Genomic DNA, 16,628 nt, shown 5'->3' with positions numbered 1-16,628 from the left:
AGGTACCATCTCCCCCAGAGCCTGTCCCAGGAATCTAAAGCCCTCCCTCCTGCACCTTCTTTCCAGCCATGCATTCATCAGCCTTATCCTCCTATTTCTATACTTACTGGCACGTGGCATTGGGGGTAATCCGGAGATTACTACTTTTGAGGTCTCTGCTTGCTAATTTTCGACCTAGCTCCCTAAATTCCGATCGCTGGGTCACATCCCCCTTCCTACCTATGTCGTTAGTACCAATGTGGACCACGGTATCTGCCTGTTCGTTCTCCCCCACAAGAATATCCTGCGGTGGTTCTGTGACATCGTTGACCCTACCACCAGGGAGGCAATAAACCATCCCGGAGCCATGTTGACAGCCGCAGAAATGCCTGTCTGCTCCCCTAACTAAAGAATCCCCTATCAGTACTGCCCTTCCGCTCTTCTCCCTCCCCTCCTGTACAGCTGGGCCGTCCGTGGCGCCATGGGATTGACTCTTGCTGCACTCCTCCAAGGATCCATCATCCTCCCCAATACCCAGAATGGAAAACCAGTTAGTGAGTGGGACCTCTGGGGACTCCTGCACTACCTGTTGGTTTCTCTTGGACTGCCTGGACTCCCTACCTGCCTGCATGCTCCTAACTTGCGGTGTGACCACCTCTCTGAACGAGCTACCCATGGAGTTCTGTGCCTCACGGATGCACCTCAGTGACTCCAGGCTCTGCTCAAGCTCTGAAACGCGGAGCTGAAGCTTTGTGCAGCCAGTGACACTTCCTGCACATGGGCTCATCTAGGTCATGAGGAGTATCCACGACTCCCCACGTGCCACAGGATGGGCATTCCACTTGGCTGAGCTGTCCTGCCAGGCCTTAACCTTAAACTTTATTTAATAAACTTTAGTTACTTTTAATTACTTTAACTAACTTTAACCTTGCTCTTGTACTATAAACTGAGATTAGTAGAAAGTAGAAATTCTTCCCCTTTACTCACGAATCAGCTCTCTCTCTCCTGTGCCTATCAATTCTTACTTTCCCTGTGCTTCTTTGGAAATTTATGTTTCTGTACTCGCACTGTTTTCAATCTCCCAACTGTCTCTCCACTCACAGTTTCCTCTCCCGAGCTCGCGCAGTTTCCTCTCCCGAGCTTGTGCTGTTTCTTAGTAAGAGTTTGTGTAGATCTTTAAAAAAAAAGAGAGTTATCGAGCATTGGTCCTATAGAAAGGGAACCTGGAGAATTAATAATGGAAAATAAGGAGCTGGCAGGTGAATTGAACAGGTATTTTGCATCAGTCTTCACTATAGAGGATATGAGTAACATCCCAGAAATAGCTGTAAATCAGGAAGTGGGAGGGAGGGAGGAAGTCAGGAAAATTATCACCAGGGAAATGGTACTGAGCAAATTACTGGAACTGTGATTGACAAGTGTCTGGATCCTGATGGACTTCATCCTAGGGTCTTGAAAGAAGTGGCTAGTAAGATAGTTGATGGGTTAGTTTGAATTTTCTAAAGTTCTCTAGATTCAGGGAAGGTTCCATTATACTGGAAAGTAGCAAATGTAACTCCTTTATTCAAAAAGTGAGAGAGAGACAGACAGAAGGCAGGAAACTACAGGCCAGTTAGCTTAACATCTGTCGTAGGGAAAATGTTAGAAGCTGTTATTAAAGAAGCTAAAGCAGGGCACTTGGAAAACTTCAATATAATCAGGCAGAGTCAACATGGTTTTGTGAAAGGGAAATCATGTTTAACAAATTTATTGGAGTTCTTTGAAGAAGTAACACGTGCTGTGGATAAAGGGGAACCGGTGGATGTACTGTACTTAAGTTTCCATAAGGCCTTTGATAAAGTGCCACATCAAAGGTTGTTGGGTGTATCCTGTCAAGTGGTCAGCTAATCTCATTTGGTCTCCTGACTCTTTCTTGTTTGGGCTGGAAATTCACTGATCAAGAAGGTTTTCTTGGACACTTGTGAGGAATTCCTCTCCCTCTCTGCCCTTCACACTGTTACTATCCCAGTCTATATCAATAACTGAAGTCCCCAATGTCACCATTCCATCTTTCTACAGTCGCCCCCCCCCCAGCTGAATCATTCCCACTATACCAAATACCCAGCAACCTAAAAACTTTTCTTTGCTCCTTAACTCTGTCAAACACATTGTATCTTTGGTCCCTCACATTCCTGGGCTGTAACAGTATCTTCTTTCTATTTCACCACACATGTTTCCTCTCCGATTTTTCCGAAGTACATTGTAACCAGAATATAAAGTTCCTATTCCCTCCCCTTCTTTATGGCTGCTAGTTGCTGCTGCTCACTACCTTTATTGTTCCTGCTCTTTGGGTTTCTTTTAACACCAATATGATTCTGCCACTCAATTACATAGGATTGCATAAGATATACACCACAGGCACAGGCTATTCAGCTCAACTGGTCCATATTGGCATTTATTCTCCATTCATATCCTCTCCAGTCCTTCCATACTTAACTCTCCACCAGATTAACCCTCTATTCCTTCTTCCAGCATATTGTTTATCTCAATACAGAATCACACAGAAGGAGGCCATTCAATCTATCGTGTCTGCACCAGCTCTCCAAATGAGCATTATGACCTAGTGCCAGTGCCCCGCTTTTTCCCTGTGCCCTTGAACATTGTCTCTATTCAAATAATCATCCAATACCCTCTTGAATGCCTCGATTGAACCTGCCTCCACCACACTTCTAGGCAGGACATTCCAAACCTGAACCACTCATTGTGTGAAAAAGTTTTTTCTCATGTCACATTTGCTTCTTTTGCAAATCATTTTAAATCTGTGCCCTCTCGTTCTTGATCCTTTTACGAGCGGGAACATTACCTCCCTATCTACTCTGTCCAGCCCTCTCATGAATATGAACATCTCTTTCAAATGTCCTCTCAGCCTTCTTCTGTCCAAGGAGACCCAACTTCTCCAATCTATCCTCATAGCTGAAGTTTCTCATCCCTGGAACCATTCTTGTAAACCTCTTTTGCACTCTCTCCAATGTGTTCACATCCTTCCTATAATATGATGGCCAGAACTGTACACAATACTCCAGCTAAGGTCTGACGAGTGTCTTATATAAATTCAGCATTACCTCCTTGTTCTTGTACTCTATGCCCCTATTAATAAAGCCCAGGATACTATATGCTTTATCAACTGCTCTCTCCACCTGTCCTGCCACCTTCAAAGATCGATGCACATTTACATCTAGGTCCCTCTGCTCTTCAAAATTTCACCCCTTATTTTATATTGTCTTTCTATGTTCTTCTTACCGAAATACATCACCTCACACTTCTCCGCAATAAACTTCATCTGCCACCTATCTGCCCACTCTACCAATTTGTCTATGTCCCCTTGAAGTTCCACACTGTCCTTCTCGCAGTTCACAACACTCCCAAGCTTATATCATCCACAAACTTTGAAATTGTCCCCTGCACACCAAGATCTAGATCATTAATATGTATCAAGAACAGCAAGGGCTCCAATACCGACCCCTGGGAAACTCCACTACAAACCTTCCTCCAGCTCAAAAAATATCCCTTGACCATTACTCTCTGCTTCCTATTTTTCAGCCAATTTTGTATCCATGTTGCTACTGTCCCTTTTATTCCATGAGCATTAACTTTTCACACAAGTCTGTTGTGTGGCACTGTGTCAAATACCTTTTGAAAGTCCATGGACATCACATCAACAGCATTACCCTCATCGACTTTTTCTGTTACTTCTTAAAAAAACTCCAAGTTAGTTAGATTTCCCCTTTAGAAATACCATTAAATGTACCTATACTATTCACCTCAACCACTCCCTGTAGTAGTGATTTCCACATTCTCCTCATTCTGAGGATGTGGGTGTCGCTGACTATGCCAGCATTTATTGCCCTTGAGGAGAGGGAGTTGCCTTCATGACCCACTGCAGTCCATGTGGTGTAGGTACACCCACAGTGCTGTTAGGGAGAGAGTTCCAGGATTTTAACCCAGTGACAGTGAAGGAACGGCAATATATTTCTAAGTCAGGATGGTGAGTGATTTGGAGAGGATCTAATAGGTGGTGGTGTTCCCATCTATCTGCTGCCCTTGTCCTTCTAGGTGGTGGAGGTCACAGATTTGGAAGGTGCTGTCTAAGGAGCTTTGGCAAATTGCTGCAGTGCATCTTGGATATAGTACGCAGTGCAGCTACAATGCAAGTGATGGAGTGAGTGAATGTTTAAGATGGTGGATGATGTGCCAATCAAGCAGTCTGCTTTGTTCTGGATGGTGTCAAGTTTCTTGAGTGTTGTGGGAGCTGCACTCATCCAGGCAAGTGGGAGGTATTCCATCACACTCCTGACTTGTGCCTTGTAGATGGTGAACAGGCTTTGGAGAGTCAGGAGATGAGTTACTCACTGCAGAATTCCCAGCCTCTGACCTGCTCTTGTATCCACAGTACTTATATGGCTGGTCTAGTTTGGTTCCTGGTCAATTGTAGCCCCCAGGATGTTGAAAGTGGGGCATTTAGTGATGGTAATGCCACTGAAAGTCAAGGGGCGATGGTTCGAATCTCTCTTGTTGGAGATGGTCATTGCCTGGCATTTGTGTAGCACGAATGTTACTTGCCACTTGTCAGCCCAAGCCTGAATATTGTCCAGGTCTTGCTGCATTTGGACAAGACTGCTTCAAGTGTCTCAGGAGTCACAAATGATGCTGAACATTGTGCAATCATCAGCAAACATCCCCACTTCTGACTTTATGATGGAAGGAAGGTCATTGATGAAGCAGCTGAAGAAGGTTGGGCCAAGGGCACTACCCTGAGGAACTCCTGCAGTGATGTCATGGAGCTGCGATGATTGACCTCCAGCAGCCACAACCATCTTCCTTTGTGCTAGGTGTGACTCCAACCAGAGGACAGTTTTCCTCATGATTCCCATTGACTCCAGTTTTGCTAGGGCTCCTTGATGCCACATGGTCAAATGCTGCCTTGATGTCAAGGGCAGTCACTCTCACCTCACCTCGGGAGTTCAGCTCTTTTATCCATGTTTGAACCAAGGCTGTAATGAGATCAGGAGCTGAGTGACCTTGGTGGAACCCAAACTGAGTGTCAGTGAGCAGGTTATTGCTAAGCAAGTGCCACTTGATAGCACCGTTGATGACCCCTTCCATTACTTTACTGATGTTCGAGAGTAGACTGTTAGGGTGGTAATTAGCTGGGTTGGATTTGTCCTCCTTTTTGCGTACAGGACGTACTTGGTAATTTTCCACTTAGTCAGTAGTTCCCTGTGTTGTAGCTGCACTGAAACAGCTTGGCTAGGGGCACGGCAAGTTCTGGAGCCAAGTCTTTAGTACTGTTGCCGGAATATTGTCAGGGCCCATAGCCTTTGCAGCATCCAGTGTCTTAAGCCGTCTCTTGGTATAATGTGGAGTGAATTGGCTGAAAATCGTCTTCTCTGATGGTGGCGAATCTCAGGTGGAAGCCGAGATGGTTCACCCACTTGGCACTTCTATCTTCTCCACTGATGTGCTGGGTTCCCTCATCTTTGAGGATGGGGGTACTTGTGGAGCCTCCTCCTCCAGCGAGCTGTTTAATTGGTCATTACCATTCATGACTGAATATTGTAGGACTTCAGAGCTTTGATCTAATCCATTGGTTGTGGGATTTGCTCCATTCTGTCTATAGCATGCTGCTTCCCCTGTTTCACTGTCATTTTGGTTCCTACCACAGGCCCAGTCTGGCAGATATATCTTCCTGGGACTCAGCCAGCTTGGTCAGTAGTGGTGCTTCTGAGCCAATCTTAGTCATGGACATTGAAGTCTCCCCACACAGAATACATTCTGTGCCCTTGCCACCCTCAATGTTTCTTCCAAGTGGTAGGTTGCGGGTTTGGAGGAGGTTACAAAGATAGAAAGGGTTGCAGGGGTTGGAGGAGGTTACGGAGCTAGGGAGGGGTGTAGGGACTGGAGGAGATTACAGAGATAGGGAGGGTTGCACGGGTTGGAGGGGGTTACAGAAATAGGGAGGGGTGTAGGGCTGGAGGGGGTTACAGAGATTGGGAGGGTTGCAGGGGTTGGAGGAGGTTACAGAAATAGGGAGGGTTGCAGGGGTTGGAGGAGGTTACAGAAATAGGGAGGGTTGCAGGGGTTGGAGGAGGTTACAGAGATAGGGAGAGTTGCAGGGGTTGGAGGAGGTTACAGAGATAGGGAGAGTTGCAGGGGCTGGAGGAGATTACAGAGGTAGGGAAGGGGTGAGCCCATGGAATGATTTGAACACACGGATGAGAATTTTAAAAATTGAGTTATTGCTGGACTGGAATCCACCCCAATCTAAAGCTTATTCCTTGGATTCACAGGTGACCATGAACTGCTCTGTTTCTACTTTCCGAATAGCCACTTTCGTCAAGAGTTCTCGGATACTTCTGTCTAAATCCAATCTGCAATACTTGAGCACCTCAGCAACTTGGAGCGCAGCAGCAGAGAGAAATGTGCCCAACAGCAAGAATCTCAAAGAGGAAAACCAAATTTCAAAAGGCCCAACCAAACCATTACCAAAATGTGCTGATGTGGTGGTGATGGGTGGAGGCAGCCTGGGCTGCCACACCTTGTACCATCTGACAAAAATGGGGATCACCAACGTAGTCCTGCTGGAAAGGGACCAGCTGACATCTGGAACCACTTGGCACACTGCCGGTAAGGATGGCGTTGGGCTGATTGACGGACGGGGGGAGTCAGGAGGATGGGAGAGGAGAGGTTGGGGTCAAGAAGAACAACGAGGAGAATGCCCCTTTGGTGAGGTCAGGACATTCAGCCCCTCGTACCTGTTCTGCCACTCATTTAGATCATGGCAGATCTGTATTTTAACTCCATCTATCTGCTGTGGTTCCATTATCCTTTCTCCTCTGACCCCCAAAAAATCTATTAAGCTCAGTTTTAAATTTTTCAATTGACCCCCAGTTTCCACAGCTTTCGGGGGAGAGTTTTCCAGATTTCCACTCCTTTGTGTGAAGATGTGCTTCCTGACATCATTCCCTGAACAGCCTGACTCTAATTTTAAGCTTCTGCCCCCTTGTTCCAGATCCGCCCCCCAACGCCCCCCACCCCCACCATCACAGGGAATAATTCCCCTCTATTGGCCCTAACTTAAAACCCCTCGATTAGATCAAGCAGCCCACTTGATTGGCAACCCATCCACAAACATTCACTCCCTCCACCACTGATGCACAGTAGCAGCAGTGTGTACCATCTACAAGATGCACTGCAGGAATTCACCAAGGCTCCTTAGGCAGCATCTTCCAAACCCACAACCACTACCATCTGGAAGGACAAGGGCAGCAGATTGATGGGAACATCACCACCTAGAAGTTCCCCTCCAAGTCACTCACCATCTTGACTTGGGAATAAATCGCCATTCCTTTAATGTCGCTGGACCAAAATCCTGGAACTCCCTCCCTAACAGCACTGAGGGTGTACCTACACCACATGGACTGCGGCAATTCAAGAAGGCAGCTCACCACCACCTTCTCAAAGGCAATTAGGGATGGGCAATAAATGTTGGCCTGGCCGGCGATGCCCACATCCCATGAATGAATTCAAAAAATATATTATTCTAAACTTGAGGGAATTCAAGCCTGCTCTGTGCAACCCTGACATCATAATTTCTTCCTGTAAACCCCAGGATCATCCTGGGGAATCTCCACTGGAGCCTCTCCAAGGACCTGAGGTGGAGGGGGGAGGGGTGGTGGTGCGGTGGGGGTGCCCAGCAGTTAAACCATGAGTGTGACCTCTGCCAGGCATCCCCCACGCCCTCCCCGACTGTCTGTTCAGTTTGTTCCTTCTTACTTCCTGCAGGTCTCTTGTGGCAGCTGCGGCCCAGTGACATTGAGATCGAGTTGCTGAGCCATACGAGGGCAGTTGTGAGTAAAGATCTGGAGGAGGAGACTGGGCTACACACAGGTTGGATTGAGAATGGTGGCCTCTTCATCGCCTCCAACAAACAGCGACTGGATGAATACAAACGCCTCATGTCGGTGAGTCAGTGCTGGGAGGGGCTTTAAGACACGCATCGTCCAGGAGAATCGGTTGGAAGGATTCCAGTCTTGGTTGGGTTGACAGGAGTGAGTCTGTCTCCCGGCTTAAATATTAGAACTTTTCTGCGCAAGGTAGTTTATTAAATTCCTGGAAAGCTTCATTTCACCAAAAGGAAGAAGGGTGGGGGTACAGGGGGCAGGGGGCACCATGGGGTGAGGGGGCAACAGGGGGCGGGGGCACCACAGGGTGAGGGGGCAACGGAGCAGGGGCACCATGGGGTGAGGGGGCTACAGGGAGTGGGGGCAGCACAGCGTGAGGGGGCTACAAGGGGGTGAGGGCACCACGGGGTGAGGGGGTGCTATAGGGCATACGGGGGGGTGAGGGGCTGGGGAGCACGGGGGGTGGTGGGGGCTGTGGAGTACCGGGGGGGGTGGGGAGCAAAGGGTGGGGTGGGGTGGTGGGGAGCACGATGGTGGGTGCAACATTGGCCCCTGGTGAACGACTAATTAACCCTGATGCTCCCCAAATCCTGCATGGCTATATCAGCTGCCACTGCTGTCACTCTTTAATCTCCCTGCAGCACCCATGTTGCATCACTTACTTACCACTTCCACGGCACAATCGGCACATTTAAAGAGGATTCACCAGCTCTGGCCAAAGCTTCTGCTACCTGCTGTCTCCCCTCTTTCCCGGTCTCTTGCTCCCCTGTCCTGTCTACTGTCTCCCCTCTCCAGCCTGTGACTGATCCACCTTCAGTTCTGATAACTTCTTAGAAAACAATTGCTTTTCTCTAATTATCAGAGAATCATAGAATGGTGACAGCGCAGAAGGAGGCCATTCAGCCCATCGTGCCTGTGCTGGCCCACTGAAAGAACAGTGCACCTAGTGCCACTCTCTGTGACCCTGCACATTCTTCATTTTCAGATAATTCAATTCTCTTTTGAATGCCTCAATTGAATCTGTCTCCACCACACACTCGGGCATTGCATTCCAGATCCTAACCACTCGCTGTGTGAAAAAGTTTGTCCTCATGTCTTCAATTGCTTCTTTTGCAAATTACCTTAAATTATCTTTACTTGCACATTCTCCTCCACTGGCCTGTACTTTCCCTCAGACCATCATTTGTAGAAACAAAAGCAAATTGTTGACTCAATATTTTTGCCATAGTTTTATCATTCCCTCCCCATTTATTCCTCCTTACGATTCTTTTATTTGAATATTTCTGTGAAACTCTCACTGTTCCTTTTATGTAACCTGTACATCTTCTGTAATATTACCCAGCAGCCTCCTTGCTGACCTTTCTATATTTGTCATGATTATTTTTACATCATATTTACATCTTGCTTGATCATTTTCTCCTTTAAGATCCAGTCCAGGTTAAATTTCTCTATTTACTGTATCACTCAGTTACCTTGTCTGAATTTATTTATTTTGTACATTTGCGTACTCTCTCAGATTTGAAGGTTTCCCACTGCTGATGCATTGACCTATTGCTAATCTTTCTGTCTGGTTTGGTTTAGTTTGGGCCTCATCTTATCTTTCTGTCCAGTTCCCTTAGCCTAGACACGTCATTATCCTTGCCTTATGTTGAACCTAACTGTGCTGTGCTCACCATTTCCCAATTCTTCAACAGTCACATTAGTTATTTGTCTAATTCCACTTCTCAGGGATAAAGAAGCAATAATTCTCTATTTTAAATTCATTCATTCAGCTATGTCAGTATCACTGGCGGTTGCCCATCCCTAATTGCCCTTGAAGGTTTTTTTATGCATTCACGGGATGTGGGCTTTACTGGCTGGTTTGCCCATCCCTAATTGCCCTTGAGAAGGTGGTGGTGAGCTGCCTTGTTGAACTGCTGCAGTCCATGTGGTGTAGGTACACCCACAGTGCTGTAGGAAGGGAGTTCCAGGATTTTGACCCAGTGACAGTGATGGAACAGCGATATATTTCCAAGTCAGGATGGTGAGGGGAATTTGCAAGTGGTGGTGTTCCCATCTATCAGCTGCCCTGGTCTTTCTAGATGTCAGCCGTAGTTTATGGGTGGCACTTACGCTGTTGAGTCGGTAGTTCATGTCAAGTCCAAATGCAGAACCTGAGCACCGAATCTATACAGAGTATCCCAGTGAAGTACTGAGGGAGTGCTGCACTGTCAGAGGGTCAGTACTGATGGAGCGCTGCCATGTCGGAGGGTCAGTACTGAGGGAGCGCTGCACTGTTGGAGGGTCAGTACTGAGGGAGCACTGCACTGTCGGAGGGTCGGTACTGAGGGAGCGCTGCACTGTCGGAGGGTCAGTACTGAGGGAGCGCTGCACTGTCGGAGGGTCGGTACTGAGGGAGCGCTGCACTGTCAGAGGGTCAGTACTGAGGGAGCGCTGCACTGTCGGAGGGTCAGTACTGAGGGAGCGCTGCACTGTCGGAGGGTCGGTACTGAGGGAGCGCTGCACTGTCGGAAGGTCATTACTGAGGGAGTGCTTCACTGTCAGAGGTTTCATCTTTTGAATAAATGTTAAACTGAGACCTAGCCTGCATCCTTAAGTGGACATGAAAGATTGCACGGTGTGCAAATTGGCTGCCTTATTTCCTGCATTATATTACTTTTTGAAATGTACTGTTGTATCTTTTTGGCTCTGATGTGCTTTAGAACATTTCGGGGGATGGGGGTGGGGAGCACGGTGAGGGATGGGGGATTGAGAGTCTGGAGGGTGGGAAGCACGGGGTGGGGTGGGGGTTGGCGAGTACGGGGGTGGGGTGTGTTGAGTACAGGAGGGTGGGCGGGTGGGGTGGGCAGTGCGGAGCATGGGGGTTGGGTGTGTGGGGGGGATGGCGTGTACGGGGGGTGCAGGCACCTGCTGTAAATCCTTTTTCTCTTTACTAACCATCTGATTTCTCAGCTGTTCCAAGTCACATGTGAACAACACCCAGTCGGAACATATTTTCCCAGGTCACACTGATTAATGTTAAGATTTAATTTTCCTTTCCTCTGGTAACTGAACTATTTTACTGTCCTTGTTTATCAAAGCTCCTACTTTATATCATATAAAGTTCAGGGTTGAGCTCCTGACATACAAGTCAAAATGATGGATGGGAATGGAGAACGATGGTGGGTGCAACACTGGCCCCTGGCGAACGACTAATTAACCCTGATGCTCCCCAAATCCTGCATGGCTATATCAGCTGCCACTGCTGTCACTCTTTAATCTCCCTGCAGCACCCATGTTGCATCACTTACTTACCACTTCCACGGCACAATTGGCACATTTAAAGAGGATTCACCAGCTCTAGCCAAAGCTTCTGCTACCTGCTGTCTCCCCTCTTTCCCGGTCTCTTGCTCCCCTGTCCTGTCTGCTGTCTCCCCTCTCCAGCCTGTGACTGATCCACCTTCAGTTCTGATAACTTCTTAGAAAACAATTGCTTTTCTCTAATTATCAGAGAATCACAGAAGGTGACAGCACAGAAGGAGGCCATTCAGCCCATCATGCCTGTGCTGGCCCACTGAAAGAACAGTGCACCTAGTGCCACTCTCTGTGACCCTGCACATTCTTCATTTTCAGATAATTCAATTCCCTTTTGAATGCCTCAATTGAATCTGTCTCCACCACACACTCGGGCATTGCATTCCAGATCCTAACCACTCGCTGTGTGAAAAAGTTTGTCCTCATGTCTTCAATTGCTTCTTTTGCAAATTACCTTAAATTATCTTTACTTGCACATTCTCCTCCACTGGCCTGTACTTTCCCTCAGACCATCATTTGTAGAAACAAAAGCAAATTGTTGACTCAATATTTTTGCCATAGTTTTATCATTCCCTCCCCATTTATTCCTCCTTACGATTCTTTTATTTGAATATGTCTGTGAAACTCTCACTGTTCCTTTTATGTAACCTGTACATCTTCTGTAATATTACCCAGCAGCCTCCTTACTGACCTTTCTATATTTGTCATGATTATTTTTACATCATATTTACATCTTGCTTGATCATTTTCTCCTTTAAGATCAGGTTAAATTTCTCTATTTACTGTACTGCTCAGTTACCTTGTCTGGATTTATTTATTTTGTACATTTGCGTACTCTCTCAGATTTGAAGGTTTCCCACTGCTGATGCATTGACCTATTGCTAATCTTTCTGTCCGGTTTGGTTCAGTTTGGGCCTGATCTTATCTTTCTGTCCAGTTCCCTTAGCCTAGACACGTCAGTATCCTTGCCTTATGTTGAACCTAACTGTGCTGTGCTCACCATTTCCCAATTCTTCCAACAGTCACATTAGTTATTTGTCTAATTCCACTTCTCAGGGATAAAGAAGCAATAATTCTCTATTTTAAATTCATTCATTCAGCTATGTAAGTATCACTGGCAGTTGCCCATCACTAATTGCCCTTGAAGTTTTTTTTATGCATTCACGGGATGTGGGCTTTACTGGCTGGTTTGCCCATCCCTAATTGCCCTTGAGAAGGTGGTGGTGAGCCTCCTTGTTGAACTGCTGCTGTCCATGTGGTGTAGGTACACCCACAGTGCTGTTAGGAAGTGAGTTCCAGGATTTTGACCCAGTGACAGTGATGGAACAGCGATATATTTACAATTCAGGATAGTGAGGGGAATTTGCAAGTGGTGGCGTTCCCATCTATCTGCTGCCCTGGTCTTTCTAGATGTCAGCCTTGGTTTATGGGTGGCACTTACGCTGTTGAGTCAGTAGTTCATGTCAAGTCCAAATGCAGAACCCTGAGCACCGAATCTATACACTGGTTCCCTTTGAAGTACTGAGGGATTGCTGCACTGTCAGAGGGTCAGTACTGAGGGATTGCTGCACTGTCAGAGGGTCAGCACTGAGGGAGTGCTGCACTGTCGGAGGGTCAGCACTGAGGGAGTGGTGCAGTGTCACAGGGTCAGTACTGAGGGAGCGCTGCACTGTCGGAGGGTCAGTACTGAGGGAGTGGTGCAGTGTCACAGGGTCAGTACTGAGTGGGCGCTGCACTGTCGGAGGGTCAGTACTGAGGGCGCACTGCACTGTCGGAGGGTCAGTACTGATGGAGCGCTGCACTGTCGGAGGGTCAGTACTGAGGTAGCGCTACACTGTCGGAGGGTCAGTACTGATGGAGCGCTGCACTGTCGGAGGGTCAGTACTGAGGTAGCGCTGCACTGTCGGAGGGTCAGTACTGAGGGAGCCCTGCACTGTTGGAGGGTCAGTACTGAGGTAGCGCTGCACTGTCGGAGGGTCAGTACTGATGGAGCGCTGCACTGTCGGAGTGTCAGTACTGAGGGAGCGCTGCACTGTCGGAGGGTCAGTTCTGAGAGAGCGCTGCACTGTCGGAGGGTCAATACTGAGGGAGCGCTGCACTGTCGGAGGGTCAGTACTGAAGTAGTGCTGCACTGTCGGAGGGTCAGTACTGAGGGAGCCCCGCACTGTCGGAGGGTCAGTACAGATGGAGCGCTGCACTGTCAGAGGGTCAGTACTGACAGAGCACTGCACTGTCAGAGGGTCAGTACTGAGGGATCCCCGCTCTGTCGGAGGGTCAGTGCTGAGGGAGCGCTGCACTGTCGGAGGGTCAATACTGAGGGAGCGCTGCACTGTCGGAGGGTCAGTACTGATGGTGCGCTGCACTGTCAGAGGGTCAGTACTGATGGAGCGCTGCACTGTCGGAGTGTCAGGACTGAGAGAGCGCTGCACTGTCGAGGGTCAGTACTGAGGGAGCGCTGCACTGTCGGAGGGTCAGTACTGAGGGAGCACTGCCCTGTCGGAGGGTCAGTGCTGAGGTAGCGCTGCACTGTCGGAGGGTCAGTACTGAGGGAGTACTGCACTGTCGGAGGGTCAGTACTAAGAGAGTGCTGCACTGTTGGAGGTTTCGTCTTTTGTATAAATGTCAAACTGAGACCTAGCCTGCATTCTTAAGTGGACATGAAAGATTGCACGGTGTGCAAATTGGCTGCTTGTTTCCTGCATTATATTACTTTTTGAAATGTACTGTGGTATCTTTTTGACTCTGATGTACTTTAGAACATTCTGAGCTCATAAGAAGCGCTATATAATACATATTCTTTCATCTCGGGCTTGTATGAGGGCTAGGGGTGGTGATCAATTGCTGCTGAATGTGCCTTCAATTTGTTGCGGCCCATCCTGTGAACATTGGACAGACTGTGGCTACGATATGCTCAGTCACCCAATATTGTTGTCCAGTCTCTGAACTGTTTAATGTTTTCCTTTTGATCTTATTGGTTGTGTTGGTAATGCACACTGAGATTTGCAACATTTCACATCCTGGTTTCGAAATGCAGATGGATTCTGTATTGACTCCATTTGTCAGCCTTACATTCTCGAAATGTGATGGGATTCCTCATTCACACATTCACACATCCCTTTTACCTTCCCTCTCTCTCCGGAATAGTAACAATCTCAGTTCTGTTCAAAACTCTGTCACGTGTTCGTTCCAAACTCTCCATAGTAATTCATGTTTGAATTTGTTTAACTCTGTTGCTGTGATTGGTGTATTCTTGTGTTTACCATGCAACCCTGAATCCAGTTGTTTACAATGTTCATCTTTATTCTGTTATCTGGTTTAAATTTTTGATGCCCTTTCTACAAATATTTTTATCTCACTAAAGTTTACTAGAGGCAACATGAGGAAACTTTTTATATGAATTGTTGTGATCTGGAATGTGCTTCTTGAAACAGCAGATTCAATAGTAACTTTCAAAAGAGAATTAGATAAAACACTGGTTATTCTGGGCACCACACCTTAGGAAGGATGTCAAGGTCTGGTCTACAGGGCACAATTTCAAAACATGTGGATGATCCAAAATTTGGAAGCATCGTGAACTATGAGGAGGGCAGCGTAGACACATTGTTGGAATAGGTAGACAGGTGGCAGATGAAGTGAGGAGAAATGTGAAGTAATTCATTTTGAAGAATATGGAGAGAGAATATAAAATAAAGGGTACAAGTCTAAAGGGGGTGTAGATGCAGAGGGACCTGGGTGTATATGTTCATTAGTCATTGAAGATGGCAGGACAGGCTGAGAGAGTGGTCAACAAAACAGACAGTATCCTCGACTCTATTAATTCAGACATAGAGTACAAGAGCAAGGGGGTTATGTTGAACTTATGTAAGACACAAGTTCAGCCTCAGCTCAAGTATTTTGTCAGTTCTGGGCACCACACTTTAGGAAGGATGTGAAGGCATTGAAGAGAGTGCAGAAAATATTCATGAGAATGGTTCCAGGGATGAGGAACTTGAGATATGAAGATAGATTGGAGAATTTGGGACTGTTTTCCTTGGAGGAGAGAAGGTCGAGAGGAGATTTGATAGAGGTATTCAAATCATGAAGGGTGTGGACAGAGTAGATAAGGAGAACCTGTTCCCACTCATGAAAGGATCGAGAATGAGAGGGCACAGATTTAAAGTAACTGGCAAAAGAAGCAAAAGAGATATGAATAAAAAAAATTTTACCCAGTGAGTGGTTAGGGTCTGGAATACGCTGCCTGAGAGTGTGGTGGAGGCATGTTCAATTGAGGCATTCAAGAGGGAATTAGACTGTTATTTTGAAAATGAAGAATGCGCAGGGTTACAGGGAGAAGGTAGGAGAACGGCACTAGGTGAGTTGCTCATTTGGAGAGGTGATGTAGACACAATGGGCCGTATGGCCTCCTTCTGTGCTGTAACAGTGCTTGTGGTTCCAGGGATGCATTATGTGGATGGACTGGAGAAGCTGGGATTATTTTGTTTACAACAGAAAAGGTTAAGTGGAGATTTAATAGGTGCTCAAAATCCTCAATGGTTTTGACAGAAAATGAAGAGAAACTGGAGAAAGACCTGTGAATTGGATAGCTAATTGGATAGCTTTTTCAAAGGGCTGGCTGTGAAGATGGATGTTATTATTTTAATATTTTTGGGAATTTGTTGGTATTCTGTAAAGGAAGCTGTGTTTCAGTCCATGGGTAATTAAACTGGGGGGAGGTTAGTAAAGACAGCTTGTCTATGGGAACTGAGAGATGAAAGATAAAGGTGCTTGATGCATGCCTTTGTAACGAGAGGCTATGGTGAAGTTGGAATTATGAGTATATAGGTTGGGTTATAAAATTTGCAGTAGATGATAGGTAAGGACTTGATTTTTCAGCTGCAAAATTTGAAAGGTAGTTCAAGGGGCTTTACAACTTATGAAGGTTTCATAAGTAAGCAAGGGAAGGTTACTAAATTTTATTTGACCCGAAAGTGGAAGCAATAGGAAAACATCAAAGATTTTTATATTTTGGAAAAGTTGAGTTCAAAGAGGTGCTTAGGACAATGAAGTCTAAGATGAAAGGGGAAAAAAGATCTTTAAGGAAAGATGTTTAGTTGAGTTGAGGTGGCTGTGTGGGCGAGATACCCTGGAACCAGCTCTGTGCTGAGAAAAGTTGTGAATTTGAAACAACGATTCAGTTTCAAGCCAGAGAGGTCTTTATTTTCAGAAAGCAGCCTGTTTCTGAATTTCCTTTAGTTTTCCACAGCAGAGTGGAAGAGGGTGAGAAGTCGTGTGATATACTTTATTAAAGTAGTCGGAGGTTTTGCCTTGGGTAATATTACTGGATTTTTATAGTTAAAAATCTATAAGGGAGCTGTTGCCAAGTAGTTTCCTTGTGTCTTCTGACCAAGTGGGTTTTTTTGGGGAATGTTTTGTAAG

At 46.6% G+C, this 16,628-nt stretch overlaps 1 protein-coding gene across 3 annotated transcripts in view; it reads left to right on the top strand.

Annotated features, from left to right (window-relative positions):
- Positions 1-16,628, top strand: part of sardh (sarcosine dehydrogenase) — a 95,282-nt gene that overhangs the window by 5,470 nt on the left and 73,184 nt on the right. For all 3 annotated transcript variants that reach the window (XM_041194553.1, XM_041194552.1, XM_041194551.1), the window contains exons 2-3: positions 6,306-6,642; positions 7,801-7,979. In XM_041194553.1, coding sequence (XP_041050487.1) covers positions 6,312-6,642; positions 7,801-7,979 — 510 coding nt within the window. In that variant the 5' untranslated portion in view covers positions 6,306-6,311. The remainder of the gene's footprint in view (positions 1-6,305; positions 6,643-7,800; positions 7,980-16,628) is intronic.

The sequence above is a fragment of the Carcharodon carcharias genome, chromosome 8 (genome assembly GCF_017639515.1).
Source record: "Carcharodon carcharias isolate sCarCar2 chromosome 8, sCarCar2.pri, whole genome shotgun sequence".
NCBI classification, from domain to species: domain Eukaryota; kingdom Metazoa; phylum Chordata; class Chondrichthyes; order Lamniformes; family Lamnidae; genus Carcharodon; species Carcharodon carcharias.
This window is presented reverse-complemented; position numbering and strand designations above follow the sequence as displayed.